The 27693-nt window shown below is 40.7% G+C and overlaps 1 protein-coding gene across 3 annotated transcripts in view; it reads right to left on the bottom strand.

Moving 5' to 3' along the window:
• Positions 1-27693, bottom strand: part of SH3KBP1 (SH3 domain containing kinase binding protein 1) — a 212147-nt gene that overhangs the window by 171245 nt on the left and 13209 nt on the right. For 2 of the 3 annotated variants that reach the window (XM_064707574.1, XM_064707585.1), the window contains exon 2: positions 15690-15847. In XM_064707574.1, the coding sequence (XP_064563644.1) occupies positions 15690-15847 (158 nt within the window). The remainder of the gene's footprint in view (positions 1-15689; positions 15848-27693) is intronic. The other variant, XM_064707594.1, reaches the window with a different exon arrangement.

The following is a 27693-nucleotide window of genomic DNA, read 5'->3' as shown; positions in this document are numbered from 1 at the left end:
CTGAAGTTTAATCTGGGTTACAATGTAGCACTCCTTATCATGTCTTGTCTGTCCAGCACGTGGTGTAAAATAAAACACAGAGTAGTGCTGCTTGTACTCTCAGGAGAAGGAAAACCTACCTTACCACACCTTCTCAAGCACAAAGGACAAAGAGCAAACAGGATTGATGAAATACCATGGTGGGTGGAAAAACCCCAAAAGCCATGTTAACTCACAAGATGAGGAGAAAATGTAAAGAAACATTTCTAACCAGGAGAGCAAAGAGATTCCCGAGCAGCATTTGCTGGGCACAGCAACAACCCAATGAATCTTCATAGATGTGAAACATGGAGCCTACAAGAGTAAGGGGAGATCTAAGAGATGTCTTCCAAACTCCTCCCATGCCCTTGCTCTCTCATTCCTGCACCAGCCCATACACAGACACATACATGTTAAACAGTTACCTCACCCCTCCCCTCTCTAATTTGAAGGTACTCAGATACATCTTCAGTGAAGACCCATATTCATCAATACTTTGATATTTTTATTCCTTTGTTTGCAAGTTTTCTCAGCAGTTACCTTTAACCACTCTTCTCCCCCCAGACTATTTTACATCAGACAAGTCCTGAATTTGTATTGCTACCTTTCACAGAATATGGATGCTCTCTGCAGATGCCTACTTTCACAAAGGGTTACTTATGATTTATAAATTAACAACTCACCTCTTCACAGTTAAAGGTCACTTCAGAAATTGTGACATATGGGAGAAATAATGAGGGAGGAAAAGGGATGCACATAGAAGTATAGCCTGAAGAAATCTAGGTTTTGTTTAAAAAAAAAAATCAACTAGAGGAGCAGTTCACTCAGTCTATTCAAATGCTTTAAGAATCATATTTTCATAATGTTACTAAAACTTCCTTCTTCATTCTTGGCATAAGTGCATGTGTGTGTGTGTAGGCATATTTTTAATTGCAGTGTGAAAAATGTTGCTCATTGAAAGAAAAAGCATGTAGTTATAATTAGAAGTGGAAACTATAACCAACACTTAACTTGATTATACAGAAAAGGCATTGCTTACTGTCAAGATAGAGCCTCTAGGTGTCCTGTACTTGTACTAACTCTCCTGTTTACTACTCCATAGCTGAGTGATCCCTATTGAGCCAAAGTCCTGTGATCCAACTAATTGCTTTTACAGGCTGACAGAATGGCCAAGGCAGGAAGGCAGCTCTGCAGATTGCTTGGTGCAACCCACTGGCTCAGAGCAGGGTCACTGAGAGCAGGATAGCCAAGGCTGTGTTCAGCTGGCTGTTAAGTACATTCAAGGATGAAGGCTCCAAAATATCCTTGGACTGTTCCAGTGGTTGGCCAACCTCAAACATTTTCTCTTATGTTTAAGAGATTTTCCTGTATTTCAATTCATACCCACTGTCCCACCTCCTTCCACTGTATACTGCCAGGAGGACTCTGGCTCCACTTTCTGTACTCCAACACATCACGTACTCAGACACTTAAAAAGATCAGCCTGAGCCTTCTCTTCTCCAGACTGAACAGCCCCATCTCTTTCAGACCTTCCCCACACGTCACAGGCTCCAATCCCTCAACCACCTCCATGGCCCTGCACAGGACTCACTCTGCTCTCCCCATCTCTCCCTTGTACCTGAGAACCCAGAACCAGACACACAGCTCCACAGGTGCCTCAGCAGGAAGGAGAGGGCAGAAGGATCCTCCTGCTCCCAGCACTCTGCCTAAAGCAGCCCAGGGAGGCAGCAGCTGCCCCTGCACAGGCACACGCTGCTGCCTCGTGCTCTGCCTCATGGCCACCAGCACCCCTGGGCCCTTCTCCACAAAGCTGCTCCCCACAGCCCCAGGCACAGCCTCTACTCCTGCCTGGGGCTGTTCCTCTCCAGCTGCAGCACTTGGCATCTCCCTCTGCTCAGGAGCATCCTCTCAGCCCTTTCTCCAGCCTCTCCAAGCCTCCACACACAGCAGCACAACCCTCAGGGGAGTCCAACATTCGCTGGCTTTGCAGCACCTGCAGCCTGCTCAGACTCCTCTGTGCCCTGTGCTCCTGCTCATCCCTGCACACACTGAGCAGCACCAGCCCCATCTCCCACCCCTGGGGCACCCCTGCCAGGGACCAGCCTGCAGCTGCAGCTCCTGCTGCCCTTTGGGGCTGCATTTCAGACACTTTTTCCCACTCACCTCTACTGCCCCTCCTCAGTTTGTCAAGTTATGGGAGACAGTGACAAAAACTTTGCTCAAGTCAACATAAACAACATTCACTCCACCAATTTTTTTATGGTAGGAGACTAACAGATTGCTCAGACATGACTTCCCTTCCATAAATCCACACTGACTACTCCCAACTGTCTTCTTGTCCTTCATGTGTTTGGAAACGGCCTCCAGGATGTAAACATGAAGCTTGAGTTCCCCAAATTCTTCTTCTTTTCCTTCTTGAAAAGATGATCAACTTTTGCTTTCTGCTATTCCCCAGGAGCCTTGCCCAAGGTTCTTTCTGAGAAAATCAATTTTCTGTGTCAATTTAGTCTCCTCTGAGATTTTCTTCTGGATGAGGGATTATAGCAGATCTGTCTACACTATCTTTATGATGTATGAATGAAAATAACACTTGTTTTTCAGGTATCAGGCTGGGTTGCAGAATGATAGAGAATGCTTTAGAATGCTTTATACTCTGGAAGTAAATATGATCTAGAGTTACTGACTAACACTTCACACAATAAAATAGGTTTCTGAAACCCTAAATACTGCAGATAAAGCTATCTATACTTTTGAAGCCAATCATAACAGACCAAGCATTCATGTAAGCTCAAGGATAAGCAATGAAGCCATGTAAGACATAACTGTTCAAGCAATTCTAACACTCATTGTTACACAGCCATGATTAACTGGAAGACCACCTTTGAGACTAAAATGTAATTTTTAGAACATATATACAACCTGGCAGCTACAATTTAAAAAATAACCATATATTATATAAATAAAGCATCCAACTTTCCTTGGGGAGCTATTAGACCACTGGTTTTTCAAAGATGCCTGAATTTACATGGTTTGTCCTGTGCCCATTTTTCAATGTTTTTCCTATTTATTCTTTTTATTTCCTGATCAAACTTGTGCTTCTTCAAGCTTTGCTTAGTCACACCATCGTTACCACCTGCATGGAAGCAACCTAACACAGTACAAGCTGTACAGCTTTTCTCTCTGCAGACAAGGTTTTGTGCACCCAGCAGAGAGGAGTTTGCAAGGCAACAACCACTGAAAACAACTTTGGTTTTGTGCTAGCATAGCTATGGTTTCTGCAGTGCACAAAAATGCTTCATTAACATTTCAAACAATGTAATTTGATGCCTTAGCTGCATTTCCTGTAATGATCTGTACAATGAAGTTAGCTTACTATGTGTTCATCTTAAAGAAGCTTTTCCTGATACCCTGTAGGTATCCTTTTCACTTAAAAAATGCTAGAGAAACTGTTCAATCACTCCTTTCCAGTTGTCTCATCTGCTTACAGTTGAATACAAAACCAGAAGTTAATGCTAATGTTTTATGAAAAAGCAGTACTTATTTGGATATTAAATGCTGTCCAAGTACCTTGCACAGCTTCCATGGCTGTCATTATTCATTCTAACCCTTTCACATGGGCATAAAATCTGAATATTAACTACTCTCTTCCAGTCACAGAATTCAAACCTTAAACTTCTTTCTTCCAAGGCAGGCAGGTGGTTAATGACTGTATCCAAGACCAGGTACATATAACTAAGAGGCATAGCTGTAAATTCCTTAGAGAGAAGGAAAAAGAAAGATACGAAAGAAGGGGGGAAAAAAAGGAAAATAGTACAATGCAACAATGTGCTATATGTGTTAAACAACCAAAGTGGAATTTCCTAAAATGGCATCTATTTGCAAACTTCTGCCATCATAGCTGAAGCAGGAAGACCAGGGGCTGATTAGCAACTGAACCAGCAGAAGCCCCTGCCACTGACTTGGAGCAGCAGAGCTGGTTGAGCTGATTGAGCTGTCACTTACAGCCTGTTTGCTCGCTGTGCAGGGTTTTACTAGATGGCCCTGGAGCAGGACTTTGCTGTAGAGCTGCTGCATAGCAGGAGCTCCCTGGCAACACTTCACACCAACACCCTTATAACCATGAGAGAGCACCAGAGCAGGAGGTGCAAGTTCCTATCACAAGTCAGGCTGCTCATCCATAATGTTCACAAAGAGCAATTTGGGTTTTTTACTATCCTATGCTTTTTGCTCCTCATCTAAAGGAACACCCATTCAGAAAAAAAAACAAAAAGAATATTTCAAGAGGCCACAGTTAACACCAAAAAAAATCAAGGACCTCTGTTAGTGCTACCAAAAGATCCTTGCCAGACAATTATGTTGGTGTATATTTTTTGCACACTTAGAAAAGCACTTGTAATTAATCACTTTGTATTGTCACTGAATCTGTCACTGTATTGTCATATGTGACATATTTTCACAAGTCCTGTTTCCATGTATTTCTCTGACAGCAGCAGGAATGCAAAATCTTACTACTTTGAGATGAAGTTGAATAAAACGATAGTGTCACTATAATGGCAACACAGTATCAAAAATGCCATTTCAAGTTTACCTCTCCCCCTGCTACTCCACCTCATGCTCCAGTGATGCAAACTTCCCTTTTCTCTCAAGCAGTCTAACCAGCTAATATTAATTGGCTTTAACTAAAAACAATTGCCTGTAGCCAGTATTTATCTTTCATTTCATTGCTTGTTGCCAGATCTGATGAGGGGATACTGTGTGGGAGCCAAGTCAGTTTTTCCAACAACGCAATCTAGTAAGAGATAGTAATTTAGCCTCTCCCTGTAAATCCTGTTTTCACTTTATGAATGTCTGAAAACATCAGTAGAAAACAAACACATCTGTTAGCACTCATTAGCAAATGCTGGTGCTGCTGGTTGTCAAAACTCAAATCCCATCTCCCTGTCTGTCCTTCCAGATACATTCTTCAATGGCAGGACTTGAGAATCTCATTTCAGCACAGACACGCTCAAAAGAGTGACTGGGAAAGCCTCCACTAATACAACAGTCTTCAAATAAAAACCTCTCTAACACAGCTGTAATTAATACTTTCTCTCATTATTTACAGTGCTCAGTGTCATGGAGCTGCAATGTGACAGCAGAAGGGCACAGTACAGAGATTGGAGAGGCAGGTTACCAACTCATTACAAGGAACTCCAGGCATGAGCAAGGAAGCCCTGGAGGAGTTCTTCAGCCTTGGAACTTGTATGCCCAGTTTCAGCTTCATGAGAAAATAAAACCCACACAGAAGCTGTGGGGTGGGAAAGTGGGAGGAGAAATGCAACTTCTAATGGAAACACATGAGCCTGACAGAAAACTTACTGGGATACAGTATACTCAGCTAAAGAGACCAAACAAAAACTACCCTTTTCTAAATATCTGAATGTTCACTGAGGAAACAATGCAATGGTGAAAATCCCAGCAAAAAAAATGGGGTCAATATTGCAGTGTCACTGCAAGTGTCACCAGGGTTCAGAAGGGCAAGCAACACTTGCTATTTCCTTGTGCAAACCCTCATGTAGAAAAAAATCCCCATCCTTATACAATTGCTTAGTGGAGTAAAAATGGTTGAATTAATGGATACCAGAGGATAAATTCTCTTTCTTCATTTTGTATAATAAAAGTCCCTTGAAAAAAAAAATTCCTATGCCTTAACTTGTGTGTTGTGGTTTTAGACCCAGTGTTTATTTCTGCACAACACACATACATCATGCATGCCTTCTGCATGGACACATATATATATATATTTATGGACTTCTGAAAACACCTGGAAAGGGATTACACATTGAGAAAGAGCTTTTATTTTACAGTTTAATGAATCATTCTTCTCCCTCTGCTTACTCAACATTTTCCTCTGATGTCCACCAGTCTGACTAGCCTCTAAAAAGTTTTCACATTGACAGGCTGCAGAAGTTCAAACATCCTAGTAAAAACATGTGGGCTAACAATACAGAAATTAGAAAATTTTCTGTGCGGAACCACAGAGCAATTAAGAATCATGAAATGCAGTGCTCAGTCCCACAAGCACTGTTGTGTCCTCGTCATTCTATCGACTTCAGTGAACCACTGAAATGTTTCAAAGTACATATTTTTTTCTTCTGCAGGGAAAATTCCAGTTTTATCTGACAGCGCAATAATTCAAATCCTAATTCCTTCCAGGATTTACTTTAACTTCAGCATTCTGTACCTTTACAAATCATCAGCAATAAACTAGCTTTGCTTTTGAATTAACTATTACTAGTTGTGACAATCTGTTTGTGAGGGCTAATAATGCCAAGGTTGTGGGGACAATCCCCATATGGGCCATTCACTTAGGAGGTGGACTTCATGGTCCTTGTGGGTCCCTTCCAACTTGGAATAGTCTCTAACTCAAGTTCACAACTGCAAGTCTGCAGGTTCTCTCAGTTTGAAAGGACACAGTCAGAGTCAAAGAAAGGTAAATACAGCAAGTGCTCCACACAGCATTACAAATCAACTGAAAGTCGCAAAACTCATAAGCTGAGTAGGAACAAAAGTAAAATCCTGAGCAGATGTCCTATACCTGCACAACACTACATTTCAGGTAGTGCTACTTAAAAGTGGTTTATTTCATGACATAAGTTATATAGCAACTATTCAATTAAATTTTAGAATTAGACACCTCTAAAACAAAACAGGAGAATTTAAAAATTTGTTGAAAGCTACACTGAGACATGCATGCAGATTTTTGGTGGGTGAATTCCAGCTAATTTTTATTCAAGATTGGTAATGTGGTAGCTCTGAATTACAGAGACAGACATTTTCCATCCATATTTCTCTAATTCACTTTTGGAAGGAGAATAATTCAGATCAACTTAGAGGGACTTTTAAAGGAGGAACAGATTACATTTTGATAGCACAATAAAACTGAGCCGTGGGACATTGAGGAAGCATAAAGGAAACATGAAGATTTGCATTTTACTTTCTTCTGCCTCTAATTATTAGGCATTCATTGGGCCAGTGATTTGGCAGTGGCTGATGACAGTGTAAGAGCCATGTAGACAACATGACAGCACCATGAGCTAGGACAGGCAGTCTGCTTACCTGGTCCTGGGGCACCATGATTAGGAAGCTTGGGGTGAGGGAAAAAAAAATGAAAAGATCCTTCAAGCAACCAAAAAGCTGATAAACAAGTTGGCAAAAGCAAAGCTGAATGATGTAATGCTCTTGGCTCCAAGTAGGAAGAGAATAATTTTCATCCAAAAGCACTAAAAGATTTTCATTTGGTTTGTGTTATCGATTAATAGGTAAATACTGACAGATAAATCAGGCAGCCCAAACACACCAAAGCATGTCTAAAATGGAAACCAAGGCTTAGCTAAGCTAGCTGTAAGGAGCCAGCCAAAATAATGGCAGCAGCTTGCATCCTGAAGCAGTCATGAAAATTATGAAAGAAGTTTCTGCTTTAGAGACAGTATCTTTTGGAAGGGTGTTTTTAATCAGGGCTTTAGATAATACTGGCCTGTTGCTTCTGGGAAGGCAAATGCAGTCTCTCTGGAAGAACAAGTACTGACTCCATCTTTCAAAAGGTGCAGTGAGTCCTCACCAAGTGGGAAATGGATGAATTAAGGTTTTGTGAAGCACCAGATACATAAACTCAGTATCTCGCACATTCTTGAATGGCTTGTGATGCATTTATTTCTCTCGATATTCCCATTTTAAAAAAATTCAATAAAAGCAAAAGTCATTACCACCTTCTGTCAAAATGAAAGGTTTGCCTTGTTCCTTCTCCCTGGGTGGGAAGTAGCAATGTTATTTTTTAAAATGTATGCTCTACTTGCTTTCCTTCCATCCCTCACCACCTCCCTTCACAACCACTGGCACTATGTATCCATCACTGAAGTCTGAAGTCAGAGTGAGTAAATAACCCTATTAAATAACCATCCTATTTCATTATGGTCATTTACCTGCACCTTTGACTTTTTCCATGGTAACTGAATAACTAGAATGCCTATATATAAACAATGATATATTTTATTTGGCTGTAACAAAGCCAAAAAATCAGGATTAAGAGGCTCATACAGGCTCGGCTCTTTCCAGCTCTGAAGAGAACAACACGTTTTGCTCATAAACTTAAACTGCTCTAATATACTCTGTCATGTCATAATTTTACTTTTCACTAACAGTGCCAGAGAAATTCTAGTAGAGTACATAATTAGGTGACAGCAGGAAATGGCAGACCCTTTAAGGACTGTCTTCACCATCAGCTTCCCAAACAGTTCCCAAAAGATTCTAGGAGGAAATTGCAGCACTTACAGGAACAGAAAACAGATACCTAATTAGTCAAATACTACTTCCAACAGAAAATAGTGCAAGAAGGTTGTCATTCCAGTTGATATTCACTTTACAAAAACACGAAAACTGTTACATGGTCTACACATGATACTTCAGAAAAAAACAGCACTTCTGTACATAAAAGTAAACCCTAAATACAACAACAAAAATCCAAACAAATTAAAATTTAGCACAACTAAACAACCCCCCCCACACACACATATTTACTGTTAATAAATCACAGTGTTCGATCAGAACTAAAGAGTATCACTAAGTCATGGCAGCAGTAGTTATAGCAGCAATCTCTGATAGCTTTCTTTTTTTCCCCACATGTCCCTGTTGCTCTCATGTTCATTCTTTCTTACTGTTACTGTTAATTCTTAAGTAATATAAACTAAAAGACAATCAGTAGATGAAGTCTGGATACAGGCTGTATTGTTCTATGTAAATGCACTATTTGGCAGGCTAAGGCTGAAGCACAACCTTTCACCATTATGATTATTAAATGCTGTAGATATTTCACAGTCTTTCAGAATACTCATTTAAACTTTGTAAAAGTTTATTTTCTAAACTTGAAGGAGTCCATCTGAGTGCTCTTGTAATTAAACTGCAAAGAAGGTGGAAGTATTGACAAGTATTCTCACGTTAGCTTCAAACAGCAGTGAGACTGAGCTGCAATTCAATTTCTAGGAGCTTGTGTTTTAAGAATTTTAATGAGGTTTTTGGGCCTGTCAGGAAAAATCAGATACACAGCTGTACTCCCTTCAAATCCATAACTGTAGAAGTATGTTCTGCAAGACATTTGTATGCAAATGCTGCTAAGAGCCTCTACAGATTCTAGCTGCAGAGCAGAGTTTCTCACAGCAGCCTCCTCCAACAGAAAAACAATTGCCAGGCCAAGCGTGAAAATGAATCAGACCAAAATACATGGATTACTAACATACCCACCCACACACAATCTACAGAGAAAATAAAAACATCCGGAGCTTGTAAGGTTGCCAGAGGGGGGAAAAAAGAAAAGAAAACTGATTTCAGGGAAGACACAATACAAATTTATACTTTTTTAATACCTTCTCTTTGCCTCACAAGCTTTTAGGACTAGGTTGGAGAAATGCTGTGAACCATCTAATCCTGCCAATTCTATAAATCCTTATGACTACTTTAAGAGCTATTGCCAAAACCACATTGAATTCTTTGTATAACACACATTTCAAATAATAATATATAACTAAGTTCTGAATAAATTGAAGCTACCTTAAAGAATTATTATGTTATAGCTCCAAAGAAATTATATATTTGAAAACATGACTTCTAGATGACATGTTGGGCTCTTGTTTCAATCTCTGATCAGATTCTCCTCATAGCTTGGAGCTTCAGGAAGGAAAGAAAGAAAAAATAGTATTTGTTTCCCAAATTAGAGTCTTTGTGATTTACAATTTAAACAACAACATTTTTTAAACTGAAATGCTGTACTGAGGTTTTCTTAAGACTACGAAAACAATCTCAGCAAGAAAGGAAACAATTGAGTCTCCTTTGCATATTAATTGATACTACCTACATTAACTCTATTAGTAAAGCAGTAAAATGTGTATTTAAATAAGAATGGTCTTAGACCTCAGCATTTACATTGCATAAAGAATGAAAACCAATAAATTTTGTTTTCAAATTCAGGGATCTCATAAAATCACAGAATGGTTAGAGGATGGAGGGGACCCTATAGATCATTTAGCTCAATTCCCCCTGCCATGGGAGGAGCTGGATCCATGGCAGAATTTCTATCAGTCCTATCAGTATATAATTACAAGTAAGCCCCTGTCTTTTCAGAAGGTTACTTTTTGCAATATAATGTACTAGTCACAGAGTAAACACCTCAACACTGAAGCTTCACATTACTGTGTGCTCACTACACGACTGCTGCACGTACTCTTACTTTCACATACTTCATAAAATTCCCACACAACATCCAGCAGCTGACAGACCCAAACCACCACCATTTTCCCTCTTTTCCCCACCCCCACACTCCCCTGAGAAACCCCTCCCTTCTAAGCCTGCCATCAAAACACATCCAGCAGAGTGGTCACCACAGGCCAGCCAAAGCCTCGCTGCTCCCCTGGTGAACGCACGGGCTCCATCCGTGCTGCTGCCTGCCCCGAGCGCGCGTCCATCCGCCTGGGAACAGCTCCAGCTCCCCACACAGCCAGGGGGAAGAGCCTCCCTCACTGCCAGCGAGCTGCAGAGCACTGCCAGGCCAAGCACCCAGGCAGCTGCCTCCCTGGAGCTGCCTCACCTCCTCTGAATGCCGATGAACAAGTTGAGGTGTGACATCGTTTGTCACCACGCCTTGGGCACCCAGGACGGCCCCAAGTGCTGCCATTGCTCTGTGCTGAGCTGCCTCAGAACAGAGAACACAGCCAAGCCACAGATTATTGACTGGCACAAGACAGTCTTGGTCAGTCTGTGTCTTTGTGAGGAGATGGGCTGGAAAAGGGGAAAAGATTTTGTTTTACTAGTTTTGCTTTCATCATTGTAACAGTAATTACAATGGCAATAATAAATAATTGCAGCCTGTGATGTTACTTTTCTCCTCATAAAATCTTGATCACTGTTGACGGGAACAAAACCTCAGAGACAACCTTTTCATATTATTATATTTCCTTGCTTTTCACCATAAGCATAGCAAGTTTAATGGCCATACCCAAAACTTGGAGTAAGAAGTTAGTACTCCTGAGTCTCATTCAGTTAGGATCCCACAATCTAAAACAATTCCTGAAAACAAATATGTAGACAGTATTCTAATAAGATTTCCAAAAACAACAAAAGAAAAAGCTTATTAATTGAGCTGCAAATTCCTGCCAAGTGTGTAAAAAGAAGAAAAAACAAAGAATGCCAAAAAACCAAATCAAAAGTACCCCAGCATAACAATTCACTGACCCAAAAAGCAAGTTATCTTTTTAGGTACTGACAGAAATAATTTCCCTAGTCTGCATATAACCTCTGTGCCTCTGCTAAAGGCACAACTTTCCCAGAATCATGGAATATCCCGAGTTGGAAGGGGCCCATAAGGATCAAGTCCAGCTCTTGAGGGAATGGCCTGTGTGGGGACTGAACCCATAACAAGTGGCCACTGAGGCAAAGCTGACCCAGACATCACTTACCTGGCAGTGTTCAGGCTGCTGAGGAGGGCAGCGCAGGCCCTAAGAGCCTGCAAACCCCAGAGCAAGGGGGTTTGTAGGGCAGGAGGTTCCAGAGTGCCAGAGACTGCAAAAGGCTGAGGCAGAGCAGCAGGAAAGGACAGCAGGAGTTGCTCAGCTCTCTGCCCTGGTGGGTACCACGCAGAACCAAAGTGTTCTCAGACATTGGAAATATTCTCTTTTCCTACCCAGGAGACAAACCTCAGCTGCAAAGGGCCCCTGCATGTGCACAGGACCTTTTTATGTTTTAAGAAAAGTTTTATGTAAGCATGAACAGAGATAGGTAGGGGTGTGTAACAAGCACAAGGGTCTCATCAAGAAATCACTCACAGTCCCTCCACAACCTCTGGCTGATTGTGATAAAAACAAACAAATACACAGAAGAAAATTAAATAACAAGCAACAGATAAGGATCTGCACCATGATTCAGCATGAACATCTTTGACATCCTACAACTAATGTGCACTATTTAAAGAGTGTATTCTGCTTGCATAACAAGAAATCCAGATTGCTTTTCTGACCCGAGGCAGCAGTACAGTTACACAAATCCCTGCCCTGTTTCACTGATTCTAAAACAAAAGCTATACATAAGAATTCCAAAAACAACTACACTACACTTCCTGCTTGAGATAAATTTACCTCTCCAACTCTGCTAGTAATATTGGCAAGTCCTCTGGAGTACAGAGAAGCTTTCAGGTTGCTACATGCAGCAGATTCAGTTTACCAGTGCAACACTATTCAATCCCACACAGAACTGACTTTGAAAACTCAAGCCAGCAAGCATGGCTGAGCACCAGTTTCCTGCTTTCTACATCTCCATCCGCCATCAGCAAAGTCTGTCTCAGACGCCGCCACACTTACAAACAGCTTTAAACTGCAGAGCATGGATTTCAAGTTGAAGTTTTCAAGCTAGAAAGGCATCAAAACTCAACTTTAGATCATATAAATGAACAACAATGCAATCACACCTGATGCCTCCTCTTTGTCAGCTGCATAACTGAGAATCAAAATAGACACCAGGAACAGTACGTGATTCTCCATTCCTACTTCTATTTCTCTGCCTGAAAAACTGAAAGAAAACAGAAGACAACAACCAGATACACTTTTGTACATTTCTTACGATACATTCAGCACCATTTTCTCTAACAAAAGAAGGGATCTATCAAGTGTTGACAGAGGTAAGTTAGAGCTTGAAGAGACACCAAAGATTTTCCTCATATTTCTCAACAAACTTTTCCTCAAAATCTTTCAAGTGGCCATCGCCGCAGACTACTAGGCAATGGAAAAAGAAACAGAAAACAAATGTCAAATACCTTTTCTGTTACGCCTTGCATGTTGAGTTTCAGAGCCTAAGAAGGGTATGAATCCGTCTTTTTACGTCGCTATATGTATAAATACACAAAAAATTCAAAGCAGTTGTATTGTAGATTCAAGAACAGGAAGCACCTCTGCTACAACTTCGTAGAGAAAGTCCCTTGAAAAAAAAATAACTGCGTATGTAGTTCACGTATATCACTGCTACCTCCCCTTTCCTCTTTCTGTCTCACATCTGTCTTCAGATAACGCCTCTTCAATGGTCTCATAATTCGCATTTGTTCCAAGAAATTTAAAAATGCTTTTACTACAGGCAACTCCAAAAATCTTTTGCATATTCACGACCTATTTCAAATTCCCTTGAAAAATACGGCGGATTTATTTCTTAAGTAACACTTCAAATAAATTTATTTTCATAAACATTCCAATATATTGCATTTCTCTAATTTTTCTATTTCTGATTTCTACTTCTTTTCTCCCAAACTTGACGTCTAGAATCTGTGCAGAAATGTTGACAGAAACCATCCAGTACTCTCTACAGTGTTAATTCCATTATTTCATTCCAGCCCAAACATTCAATTTTTTGCAAACTCCAACAGTTTATTTGGAACATCATCATGAATTTATTCAAAAGAAAATAAAATTACAGGGAGAAAAAGCTCTTCTCCATAAGAAATTAATCCTACCTCTTGAAGGTGGAATGCAAAGTACTTCAAGAATTTAATTTGTAGGTTTTAACCTTTGAATGACTGTCTCAACTACACTTAGAACCAATTTTGACAAGAAATAGGAATTTGGAGTAGCGTTCAAGTCCATTACTTGTCTGTAGCATCCCTTTTTGCCAGCTTCTCTATTACTTTGTTGACACACGCTTTGCCAATGGGGCACAAACTGACTGCATTCACTTGTTAAAAAATTTTCCATAATCAAGAGAAATTCACAATTACTCTTACTGGGAAGAGTGATTATGCTCAACAAGCTTTCTAACAGGACTGCTGTTTTGACTATATCTCTCCATCTAGGAGATTTACACAAGGAAAACAAGAAAAATGAAAGTTTTCACTCAAGAGATTCATAAACTAATTCTACCTAAAGTGTGTATCTTCTACTCCATCTTACCCAGTTTAGAGAGAAGATGCTCGGCTACCCAAAACATCTTTGACTTTAAATTCTTCCTCATCCTCAGCTTGAACACAATGTGGTTTTTACTTGTTTAGAAAACAGCCCTGGATGTTGATAAAAAAAAAAAAGGCAGGAAGGAAAGAGCAGGGAGTGGTATTTCATGAGAAGACAAAACCTAAACCATTTACTGTTGTTTTAGAACTTTCTATTAAGAAAAAGCTATTTATATTTCAATTATGTGACAGGATGTCACAGTTTGAAGTAATTTTGGAAGAAAGAGGCCTTAAAATTAGGTATTAATGGTGCCAACTTACAAATCTTTAGATTATTATATTCCCATAACAGACATTCATAGGCTGCATTTGTTTAGAACACTAAATCAAACACCTCCTCAAATCAGCAGCAAATTTAAAATATCAGCCAGGAAAAAGCCCAGAGGAAGTCTGCATCTGTCCCACAGTTCACTTCACCAGAGCTCAAGCAGAAAAATATTACCAATACACAATGAATCCCAAAACAGTTTCTTTACCCTAGCTCAAAGTGTGTATTTTCAGAGATAAGCAAAAACTAGATTATTCATTGTCCTCCACCGTGCCATCTCATCTCATTGAGGCGCTGTCTTGCTCCTCATTTTTGCTGCCTGACACACACAGAGCTGCTCCCTCTTCTTGCCCATGACAGGAGCAAGGACAGGGTGTGTGCTGAGCCCCAGACCCCCCCTGTCCAGCCCCACAGCCCTGCTATGGGCTGGCTGAGCTCACAGCCAGGCACTTCCCCAGCGACCTGGACACACGCAGCACCGGGGACGCAAAATGGAATTACTTCATTGTGTCCATATGCCCACACACGCAACAGGCTCACACAGTTAGAAGAACTTAAAAATAAAAATACACTTATACCCTTAGAAAAGTGAAAGTACCAAAGCTCCTCAGAAGCTGTACTAAAAGATTAACATAAAATCTATGTAAATTATTGTAGTTCTTGGTCTCTTTGCCATATTGGAGAGCCAGGTTTATGGAGACTTATGGAAATTAACAGCATAGGTCTGCAATGACAAATCAAGGAGGCCTGAGATACTAATAGATGGCTTCACATGTGCAGACATATGTGTGCAAATACAGATGCTCAGTAAAAATTATGATTTCTTTCCAAACCTCTCAATGGTTGTCCTAAAACAAGGATTACTGCAAGTCATTTGATATATCAACTGAATGCAAATTAATCTTTTTTTTAAAAGGTTTTTATAGGGAACTGTATGGAGAAATCTAATAATTCTCAACTAGTTTAGCCAGGAATAAATATTCACCAAGAAAAGCTTCTATAGAACCTAAGAAAACACTCGGGAAAAGCAGAATCTGTTACAGAGAAGACAAAAATATTTAAAATACAATGGCTTATAAGTTCTAGAATAACCAGTTTGTTCTCAGACCACAAAGTCAAGTATTTTCACTGAACACCAGAGAAATGTAGGTGTAGCTTCTTTTATTTTCAGCTCGTCTTTGCAAAGCAAGTAATCTTTTCTTTGTAACACTGTCTCAATAGAACATTGCATTATATATATGCAATATATGTCTATACACAATACATGTGTATATGCAAAATATTATGGTTTTGGATATAAGAGATATTATGACATAAAGGCTGATATTTATCCTGAACAGCACAGTACATTTAACTTATACATACAACACAAGAACAGTTCCACTTTGTACTCACTCTTACAAAGTTGTCAGGGAACAAACCTCTTCTGCCTTTGAGCTGTCCTTCCCACCAGCCTCCATCATCTTTCTTGATATTGGTGATTATGTCACCGACAGTGATTGTCAGCTCATCATCGTGTTGAGCTTTGTAGTCAAACTCCACTATCGCCTCCACTAAAAGAGAAACACACACAGGCACAATTATCGACTACATTTAAGCTTTCCTGGCTTTCAGAGGCATAAGAAAACACCAATGCAATCATATATTCTCAGTGAAAGTAATATATTCAGCTTAACCAATAGAGTACATCAAAGAGGCAACATGCAATGGTAATGTTCTGTGGGTAGCTGCTACAAGAGAGGCCGAAGTGAAAGAACACACAAGAAACCCATCATGGTTAAGGCAACATGCCTTTTTCTTTATTTTTTAAAGGAAATCAATTTGTTATGCTTCAGCAATATTAATTCTGGTAGCATTACAAAGTTTATTTTTGTTTCTTGGACAAAGTTTTATCTTTTGTTCTCAGGGCTTTCAAAGCATTTTATTTGATATGGAAATAAATATGTAAAGGTTCTCAAATTCATAAGCATCCCAAGCCACTGCAACTACCTTGCTAAATACATCACTATCAACCTAAAATATATTTAACAAGAATTTTTTTCATCATTATGATGTTTACTGCTGTTTATATAGAAATGCAAAGCTTTGCTGCATGAACATGTCCTCATAGGGTTTCATCGAAGAGAGAAGATTTACTTTCACTTGTGATTATGCATCAAAGAATTAAGATTAAATACTTCTACTGCTCTGAATGTCTGTTATCAGAGTTATAAGCATTATAAACTTGCTAGATTACATGATACGTCTGTCTGTTCCCAAGAAGTCACCCCATCTTTTGAAACCATACACACAAGGAAGTCTCTTTAGAGAATTAAGGAAGTCATAAAGACAGAAAAATTCCTCCAGAGAATCAAAAATAACACATCTAGGGTACTCAACATGGAAGCCATAGTTATATTTAGTGGTTCATCAAATATTTACTGGCCAAATTGGCGAGGTCTGGACTGCCATATCTCTAAAACTTATTCCTGCTTTCTTCAGTGGAAAAGACCGTCCCAAGCCTTCCCACCAAACAGCACTTCAACCATTGAAACAGCAAAGTGAGAAATAGTATCAGGCATGTGCTTTCTGCACAAATGACTGTGCCATATAACCCTGCAAGCTCTAGCCTGCAAAAGCAAAGCCACCCATTACACCACAGGCAGCTAAAAACTTCTGCCTGAATAACAAACCCTGCATACTAAACTGAGTTAAGTTGACAGGAAAGCAGAGTTACTTCTTTCCACCCCCAAAATGTCACACAGTCACAATGCTGAATATCTCCATCCCTCCTCCAGAGCCTGCAAGTCATAGCTAAAGCAGTGTTCTGACTTTTGGATACATACCAGCCACAAGTTTATGGCTTATAATATTCCTCTATTACTTCATCTGTGAAGTCAAAAACCATTGTAAAACCAGTTTACAAGAGGCCTGCTAAACTACATAATGAACAGCAAAAGAGAAAGACTGGCACCACACACTGTAAGCTGACAGGCAAACAGAACATGAAAAATTTATCAGTGAAACTTAGCTGAAAAATCAGAGTCATTCAGGCTGAGAGGGACTTCACATGTCTAGTTCAGCTTTCTGTTCAAAGCAGGACCAGCTGTGAGGTCAAACCAGGTTACTCAGGGCTTTGCCACATGGGTCTTGAAATCCTCCAACCTCCTCCTACAGAGGCAGGTAGGGCATGCAATAGAATCTACTCCACTGCTTGACCGGGAAAAAGGCTCCAACAGACTGTAGAGAGAAAACCTTTCTTGTATCAGTTTTCACCCACTGGTCTTGTTGCCCACCCTCCACTGCAGGGCAATAACTCCATCTTCTTGATAACCTGCTTGTAAGCTTTGTAAGGCTGCTATTAGGAACTCCCAGTTTCTCTTCTCCAAGCTAGACAATCAGAGCTCTTCTAGATTCAGGTCCCTTCACTGTTTAACACATGAACTGTTCCACCAATTTGGTAGAAATCACAGATATGAGGAGAGAGCACTCCACTGCCTTCTCTAGTATTCGATAGAGACTGAAGAAGTTCCAGGACAGCCCCCGGTGGTACTTCATTTATTATCAGCTTGCACCTGCAGTACAAACCACTAACCACTGCCTAAATCACAGTTTTTGAGGTTGGAAGGCACCTCTGTAGACCAATCCCCTAACAATGCAAAAACAGCCAAAGCACAGATTGCTCAGGGCCTTATGCAGCCAAGTTTTGAGTATCTCAAAGGATGGAAATTCCAGTGTTTGATGACCCTTAAGATTAAAAATGCTTTCAGATATGTCAATAAGATCAGCCTGAGCCTTCTCTTCTCCAGACTGAACAGCCCCATCTCTTTCAGACCTTCCCCACACGTCACAGGCTCCAATCCCTCAACCACCTCCATGGCCCTGCACAGGACTCACTCTGCTCTCCCCATCTCTCCCTTGTACCTGAGAACCCAGAACCAGACACACAGCTCCACAGGTGCCTCAGCAGGAAGGAGAGGGCAGAAGGATCCTCCTGCTCCCAGCACTCTGCCTAAAGCAGCCCAGGGAGGCAGCAGCTGCCCCTGCACAGGCACACGCTGCTGCCTCGTGCTCTGCCTCATGGCCACCAGCACCCCTGGGCCCTTCTCCACAAAGCTGCTCCCCACAGCCCCAGGCACAGCCTCTACTCCTGCAGCCTCTACTCCTGCCTGGGGCTGTTCCTCTCCAGCTGCAGCACTTGGCATCTCCCTCTGCTCAGGAGCATCCTCTCAGCCCTTTCTCCAGCCTCTCCAAGCCTCCACACACGGCAGCACAACCCTCTGGGGAGTCCAACACTCGCTGGCTTTGCAGCACCTGCAGCCTGCTCAGACTCCTCTGTGCCCTGTGCTCCTGCTCATCCCTGCACACCCTGAGCAGCACCAGCCCCATCTGCCACCCCTGGGGCACCCCTGCCAGGGACCAGCCTGCAGCTGCAGCTCCTGCTGCCCTTTGGGGCTGCATTTCAGACACTTTTTCCCACTCACCTCTACTGCCCCTCCTCAGTTTGTCAAGTTATGGGAGACAGTGACAAAAGCTTTGCTCAAGTCAACATAAACAACATTCACTCCACCAATTTTTTTATGGTAGAAGACTAACAGATTGCTCAGACATGACTTCCCTTCCATAAATCCACACTGACTACTCCCAACTGTCTTCTTCTCCTACATGTGTTTGGAAATGGCCTCCAGGATTATTTCTTCCATCATCTTCCAATGGTTCACATGGGGCTGATCACCCTGTAGTTTTCAGGAAAAAAATTAGGTTCTCGCTCTTCCTGAAGACAGGAGGTGCATTCTTCTGGTTTTAATGAACCTCTTCTAATCACAGTGACTTTTTGAAGACCATCAAGAGGGATCTCCCAGTATCAGTTAGCTCCCTCAGGACATACCACACCAGGGCCATGGCTTTGCATGTGACCAGTTTGTTTAAACATTCCCTAACCTGATTCGCTTCCACTGAGGGAAAGTTTACTTTGCCCTGGACTTTTCTACTGGTTTCAGAGTCCTGAACAGGCCAAAGTCTTTCCTCTTCAAATCCAGGGTTGCCACCCTGCTATCTGCCTATCCCCTCCTCCTCTCTGGATCCTGAACTTTATCATCTCCTGGCCAGTGCCACCAAGCCACCCTCAGCCTCCAGAGCCCCAAACAGTTCACTGTTTGCAGGTATGAGATCCAGTAGACAACACACTCCAGAAACCTCCTGAACTGCTCACACCCAACCCAGCACATTAACAAGCTCCACTATCCCTCCAGCAGATATCAGGGTGATGGAATATGAGCTGTCCTATTGTATCTTCACAATCCCAATGAAATCCTAACTCTAAAACTGCATACAGACAGGTAATTCCTCTTCTTTGCATTCCATGCTGTCTGCATGAGAACACAGACATTTCAGCTGTGCTCACTTCCCAGAAAGAGTAGCAGAGTTTTCCCTGTCATTCTGAAAAGCACTTCCTTGTTTATATGGGTATGCTTGGGAAAGACCCCCATCAGTCCTGACTTTTTTTTCATTACAAGGTCTCCATTGTTTGTATCACATTTTGTTTGCCAACCTGGTCCACCACTTGCTCATAAGATAGTTAGCAGAGATGCTTTTGCCTCAGTCAGGTGAATCCCATCTTTTCCAAGCAATCCTCAAAAAGACCTTCACGATTCTAAAACTAGAATTCTGTTGCTGACACCAACTATGAAGCCAGCTTACCCACAAGATCTCTCCACTCATCCTAATGCACTTTGCTCTCACCCAAAGGACCAAGGAGAATCCAGCCAGGCTCCCACACTCTTGGTCATCACCCCAGAACCACAGAGTCACAGCTGATGATTTCAGATCCCTTCAGGCGGTATCACAAACCTACATGGGAGAGCAGCAGGAGTGGTGGTGTGAAGCCAGACAAGCTCTGGCAGTTTTACCACAGTGTTCCAGACACTGGCAGGCAACAAGCCTCCCTAGATGACAGGTCAGGTCAGGTCAGGTCAGCAGATGGGAGTCTACAACACTCACAGCAGGGAATTTCCCTACTGTTACCACTTCCCACTTTCTCCTGGTGCTTCTGCATGGCTCAGATTTACCAGCCTGGGTGCTTCACTGGACAGAGCACCCAGATCCCCATCACCTACAAAAGCACTGAATCTGTTCTTTAATTTCAGATCTTGAGGTGGAGCAGGAACCTTCCTCCTGGCATAAGAAATTATAAATTCATGTTTTCAGGTTTGCCATTCTGGGAGTCTCTAAATCCACCCCAAGAGGCACAGACTCCATCTGCCCTTTATTCAGGAAAGTTGTAGGTTTGGGCTCTTGAAACCTCAGGGATCTGAAGATCTGGAAAGCCCAACCCTCTGAGTTCAGCCAACTAACAAATTTTTACACATATTTCTAAAATATTAACTAGAGTCCCTAAATTAGCATCAATATTATCCATATATTTATATATGTGTGTGTGTGTATGTATATGTATACACACACAAATATATACACACACACATATACATACATACAGTTTACCCCAGACCAACCAGTGCATTTGGATCAGAAGTTGTATTTACACAATAGCTCTCCAAAACTACTGGATTCAAGCAGAGGCAGCAAGGTACACACATCAATGAAAATTTTTATCTCCACAGAACACAACAGGACTGTGGCTCAGAAAAGGCAAAATTTAGACTATTCAGCAGGGTATTTCCAGTTTGTTTGAACCCCAGGAAAGAATTTTGAAAGCAAGGTCCTGTATCTTCATTTTTAAGCAGCCTACTAGGATGTCCTTGCTTTCAAGACTCAAAGCTTTTTGTGTGTGTCAAGTCATTTCTCCTCCCTGCTTAGGAAGCTTTAAAATCCTATTCTGATTTTGCAGTGAGTGCAATTACATAGTGCCTTGCTCTTCCTGAGCAGCTAGGAGGTGGGCAGAGAGCTATGAGGGGAGATGACAATGCAGCAGGGATTCAGGCTGGCTCCAACCACTGATTCTTCAAACACTCCTCAGCATTCAGACTGCAGCAAGACATAATGAAGGAAGACAAACAGCTCTCCCACTCTCTAAGTCCCATATTTTTCAAGAGTTCTAGAACCTGTTGCTGTTCTTGCAGTTTTCTCTTAAGAAGGCTGAAAAAATGACATGATTAATGACAGTTTTCTTGTTAATTATGTTCTCTCTCTTAAGTTGAGGCACCAAAAGGTAGAATGGGGCTGTTGACCTGACTGCAGTGGCTTGGGTAGGCTGGAGGCACTGGAGTTAACTCCCTGAAGTTTGCACTAATTCACATACAGACAGCAGCTGTTCAATCACTTTTGTTTTACTGAGAGTTTGTTTAAACAAACAGAAAACCCCAACCCTTCACTGTTCAGACTGTTCTCTGTCTATAAAAGTTTCCACTTCTTAAAAAACACATATAAATATTTTTAAAAGCTGCCTCCTCTCAGACAATTTGATTACTGTAACATAAGTGTGTGTAAGCAGTCAGAGACATATGAGTCACCAAAGTGAGACCACACAATCGAGATGTTTATAAACTCTTCAAAGGAAACCAATAGCACAGTTTGGAAAGAGAAATAGGAGTACACCTAACAAATGTGCAGAATTGTGACAAACTGATGGGAAGGTACTTCTGAGATCATTCAAAATTCTCATTTATCACAGTAGTGAGGTTTGAAGAGCACAAGATAGCCAAAAGTGCTCTACAATTGTTAGGTTCTTGCAGTTGCAGTTTTTAAATCAAACTCATTTTCTAAAGCATGCTAAATCACAGCACCTCCTCAAACTGTGCTCTGAAAAATTCATTCTGCCACTCAATATTTTTTGTTTCTTTTGAGCTGAAACTTAGTTTTCAAGACAATCCATGGAAACTGGATTGATACTAGAGACAGCACTGATCCAGGTTTGTTATGAAAAAGCAGATCAGAGTTGTGCTTCACATCTGTAAGAACAACATACCTGACTCCTGAAGTGCTGTGCTAGATTTCTCCTCAGGAACTGGACTAAAACTGTGTCCCAGTTTGCACAATGATTCATGATGTCAGAAAACACTCCTTGGACAGCGAGCTCAAATTAATGTTATTTGTTAACCAACAAAGGTTGGTCTTAGGCCCAGCTCTGCCAAGGTAAACAGATTGTTGCATTAACAGCCAAAACTCAAATCCATTTCAAGCCAAGAGAAAAATAAACTGGCAAAACTGGGACAGGCAGATCTGGTTTCTCTTTTTAGAGAAATTTTCTTCAAATTATTGTAACTCACGATGCCTGAAAGTCAAACCTGCCCCAGCCAGCTACTCTAGCTACTCTTTCTGTTAGAAAAAGGCATTTTGTACATTAGGAATGAAATTCAATATCAAAAGCTATTCAGTTATTTTGATCTACAAGGAGAACATTTATTCTCATGCCAACAAAATCAGCCATTTCTAGTCCTGTATTAGCATCAATCCAAATTGTAACATAAAAACTCATGAAATAGAATCTAAGGTAGTTATTAAGAGCCCTGCTGGAGACTGGCACAGTACAACTCATTACTGCAATGTCAGGGACAAAGTGTTTTTTTAATTTAATGCTTAGTGGTTTGGATTTAAAATGCACAATTTGAATTGCTAATTATATGAACCAGGCATTGAAATGTAACCTAACAGCTGTATTTTTAAAAAGCACACCTAGAAAAACACCTGTTGATTAAAAGTTTAACTGGTCCTACAGTCCTACCATTCATTCATTCATTCCACAAATTAGTCTTGCACATACAGGTGAAATTATTTTAGTGATAATTATAAATATTTTTCCTACTGTTTAGTTTGTTTCCTTGCCACATTTTAAATTATAAGTAAAATCTAACTTCTTGAACTGACCTAGTAAGAATTTCTTTAATAACGCTACCAATACTTGAAGACAGAAATGTCTTCTGTTTATTCTATTTTCAGTTATTGTACAGTGCCTTTCCAAGCAAGAAAATATAAAGAAAAGGAAACAGAGATTTGCTACTGTGCAACAAAAACTATGTTATTAAATCAGTTTCTTGTGAGACATCTGAAGTGTGTAGGCACAATGGAAATGTTATTAACCTCTTTGGCACTATTCCACCCAAGTAACAGCATCCATATGGCAGCACCACCTTCTGCAGCAGTCTGCTTTCACACCCAAATGTAGACATTAAAGTGAGTAAATACAGTTAGACATGGCAGTCAAGGAGTTAAGAGCTGTAATTTTTATGTTTTCACATTTCTAAGCCACTCAGCTTCATATGAAGGATAAACACGCTTGTTGCATTGGCTTACCCAAAAATGCCAGAACAGAAACCAGACAGACTACCTGCAAATATTCTGCATTCAAGCCTCCAGTCAAAGCTCAAATTGTATTTCCCGAGATGAGAGGGCATCATGCTTTGGCATGAAGATAACATCTTACAACAGGTTAAAAATCTGACCATTGGATTCCATCTGCCTCAACTTCACAGACAAGGTCTTCTTCAAATGTTCTGTTCTATCTGAGACACCCGGGTTCAAACAGGTGAGCCCAGCACACTTTCAGAGCTGAGGGGTATCAGTGCCAAGATACCCAACAGGCGGGAAGAACAATGGGCAGAACTCCATGACATCAGAAGGCTAATTAATTACTTTATTATGCTATATTATACTAGAACTGTATTACACTAAAAAGAGCTGTCACTAACTAATTAGAAAACCCATGACTCTGCCCCAGAGTCCTGACACACACACACACACACACACACACACACACACACACACACACACACACACACACACACACACACACACACACACACACACACACACACACACATCCAATTTGTCTATGAATCCAAAACACCATCACCTGAACCCAATCAAGAAATCACCTCGGGTAAACAATCTCCAGAACACATTCCACATGGGCACAAACACAGGAGCAGCAAATGAGATAAGAATTGCTTTGATCACTCTTTTCTCTGCTTCTCTCACAGCTTGTCTCACGAGAAATCCTGAGAAAGCTAAATCTCTCTCTGTTCAGAGGGCATGTGAATACCACATATGGGCATACTTTTTTGCTCTATGAGAGGTTGTAATAAAACTCTTAGTGAAATATTAGGAACCACCAGGAGAGAAAAAAATCAATATCTTTTATTAGACCAAACAGCAAAGCATGACTGAACAATCTGAACTTAAATTTAAAAACACAAACAAACAATCAAAAATCGTAAAGACCCAAACAAACAAACAAAAAAAAAACCAAGAAAAACCCACCCAAACAAACAACAAAGACCAAAATCAAAACCAAAAGAAAAAGATATGGAAAGAAAGGAAAAGGGAAATCTCAGGAAAGGAAAAATAAAAACCACAAAAAAAACCCCTCCAACCAAAACCCAAACTACATTACATTCAATAATGCTGATTTCCTAAACTAGACCTGGAGGGCCAGAAGGTCTCAAGATCAAATACGACCTACAAGGCCACTGTTTGCTTCACTCTAAGAACACTGAGCAGCTGGCAGGCCAGTCACATGAGGGATGCTGTGGTACAGATGGCACTGAGAGAAGAGAAGGAAAACAGATCCATATTAAGTCTTATGTGGCTCTTCTACCAGAGAACAAAATAATCCATAGTTTATAAAGACTCAACTCTCTCAATGTCATTACACTTTAAGATATGAGATGAAGGAATGAGTCACTGAACAGGCCTTGGAGTCATCATTCTACCAAAATGGAAATGCCTTATAAAAAAATTGTTTAAATACCAATATACCTCTGACTTTACAGCTTAAATGTAAATTACAACTGGGATTTTTAAGAAAGCTTGAGCTGTTAGTTTTGTAGCATGTCTGTGGCATAAAAAATAAGTTCAACATTTTGTTTCTACTTGATTGCAAGCAAGATCCATAATTTCCTTGAAAAATAATTCCAAACTTTGCTCAATTTTTAACATTTTTCTTTTGCAACACTATCAGGAATAATATTCCCTGCTACAAATATTTGCAAGGGTTTCGCTTCATGAAAAAGAAAAGCTGTAGGGGAAGGAAAAATCAATATGAGAAGGAAAAGCACTACTATTTAATCTTCAAGATGTTAAATCCATGCTACATGATAAACAGCAGCTCCTCCACTTAGACAACAGCCTTCAGTTTACATTAGATTTCCTATTTCCCCTTTGCAAACAATGGGGGGGAGCTAAAGGTCATATCCTAGAATAGCATCTCCACTGCTCAAAGGGCAGAGCAGCCTCAGAAGGGGCACCTAAATCAGATTGCCCGGGGTCCCTCCTTGTGACAGCCACAAATCCTCTCCAGCTGCCCCTGGCACAGCCCCGGGAGCCACAGAGAGCTCAGGGCAGGTGGGAGGCACTGGGGGAAGCTCTGTGCTGTGAACTCACAGCCACACACGGGCACACAACAGAGGAGCTGCCAGAGGACCCCAACCATGTCCTAATCCACGGGACAGGGAGCACTTGGCCCTGTCCTGATGTGATGCTCTCTGGGCAGCAGCAGGGCTGAAGCCACTCCAGCTGACAGATCACCTGAGCTGTCCTCCAAGAAAAGAAGAGAGCTAGTTTTCTGTTTTTCAAAGAGGTGTGCTTGGTTCCAGTTTTTAGAACAAACAAACACACAGTTATTTGAGTGGAAATCACCCAGTAGGACAAGAAATACTTTATATTCCAGTTAAGCCACTTAGTATGACCACAATCCATTGAAAAAATCTCACATTTACAGTCAGGTGGAGGACAACAGTAAGTCAGTGTGTCTGTATTTTTGTATTTATGTAGGTCCTTTTCACACAAAATATACATCTCATAGCAAGTCTGCAGTAAACTACTTTAGGTAGGTATTTCTAGGAAACACTATGAATTTAATTTTTTTCCTAAGCCTATCATAGTAGTTGCCTCAAAGTGAATTTATAGTGTCACACCGTATCTCTGATACAAACTTTTTATGCAATATGCCAAAGCACATCTGAACACCAGAAACCTTGCACAGGTAACTGTGTAGTAAACAAGGAAAGATCATTGTGGTAGTTCTAGGTGGCAGCAGTAACATCTATATTCTCTCTTAATACCACTTTGGATCCAACAATACATGTTAGACTTTATTGGGATGAGTCTCCTTAACTGTTTAGAAATACTGAGATTGCATAGATACTCTTTGGCATTCATGTGGCTGTCAGTCAGAGGAAACACTTCTATTCCAATAATTAATTGATCTTTTCCTGCAGGCAAAATGGTCTTTCTGCCTTGGACAACAAACTACTCAAATCACATTTTTGCAACTGAAAGAGACTAATTTTACTGTAATCCATTGGTTCTATCAACCAGAGTGCCTCTCAACTACAGCAGATGCTCCCACTGCACACAGCATGCACAAACAAATCTACTTTAAATTCACATTGTCAAGTTTGCAGACAACGTGCATTGTGTTAACCTGTAACTAAAGAAATGTAGTGCTTCTCAGAGGCAAAAGTGTCTTGAGAGCTGTTCACCTTTGGAACTGCTCTTTCCCTTAGAAAGTAATGCACACAAGGACCCATTCAGAAGAAGTGGAAGACATTAAATTCAGAGGAAAACATTTAACATCATCATCTTGACATGAGTTCCTGCCTCCTCCAATATCCATAAAAACAATTCCAAGTTCTGAAGACTGTAAATTATTATACCCACTGCTGAGAAAAACAGAAAAGGAGAAGAGTGCTTAAGGTAAAAAAGACAAATAAGTCCCATTTGACAAACTATATCTTCATACAAACTTGTTAGTAATGCTTCTCTACTCTTGCAGTTTCTAAATCTCTTTCTCAGACAACTGAGAGGACATAGGAAGGATATGAGTTACTTCTTCAGAACAAAAAGGAGACAGATAACAGCTAAATACACCCAGAACTATTTATAAAACCACCACTAGGCTAAATTCATGAGAACTGCTACCAATTGAATGTATCACCATATAACGTAAACAGGATACAAAAGCTGATGCCATGATAGTAAGTGCTGTGTTAAATTACTCCTAAGTACTAGCCCAGTATTCTAGTCCCAAAATTGCCTTCATAATACTTATAGATGCTGATGGATGGTACTGAGGTGACAAGACAAATTAATAAAAAATTAAAAAGACAAGGAATTAGCACCTTTTCAGAGTTGATGTAGCATCATTTAACCCTCAGGAAGATGAGCAGAGATTGTGATCAACAAGTGGTTCACAGTCTTCATATTGTGCAATGGATAGCATTCGTTAAAACTCTGAGCTTCCACACCAGCAGCATCCACCTCATCTCATTAACATCAGAGAGAAGCATGAATGTGATTATGAACATGATCTCAGAGGAGCTTGGAGGATTTCACTAGATGCCTAAGCTGTTACTATCACCACACGTCTTTGCCAAAAGTAGCAACCCTTTTGCACAGGAGGAGGATGGGGAGAATACAACATACTCCTCTGCATCTCAGCCACATTTGCTGGAAGTGCTCATAA

Source organism: Zonotrichia leucophrys, chromosome 1 (genome assembly GCF_028769735.1).
Source record: "Zonotrichia leucophrys gambelii isolate GWCS_2022_RI chromosome 1, RI_Zleu_2.0, whole genome shotgun sequence".
In the NCBI taxonomy this organism is placed as follows: Eukaryota; Metazoa; Chordata; class Aves; order Passeriformes; family Passerellidae; genus Zonotrichia; species Zonotrichia leucophrys.
This window is presented reverse-complemented; position numbering and strand designations above follow the sequence as displayed.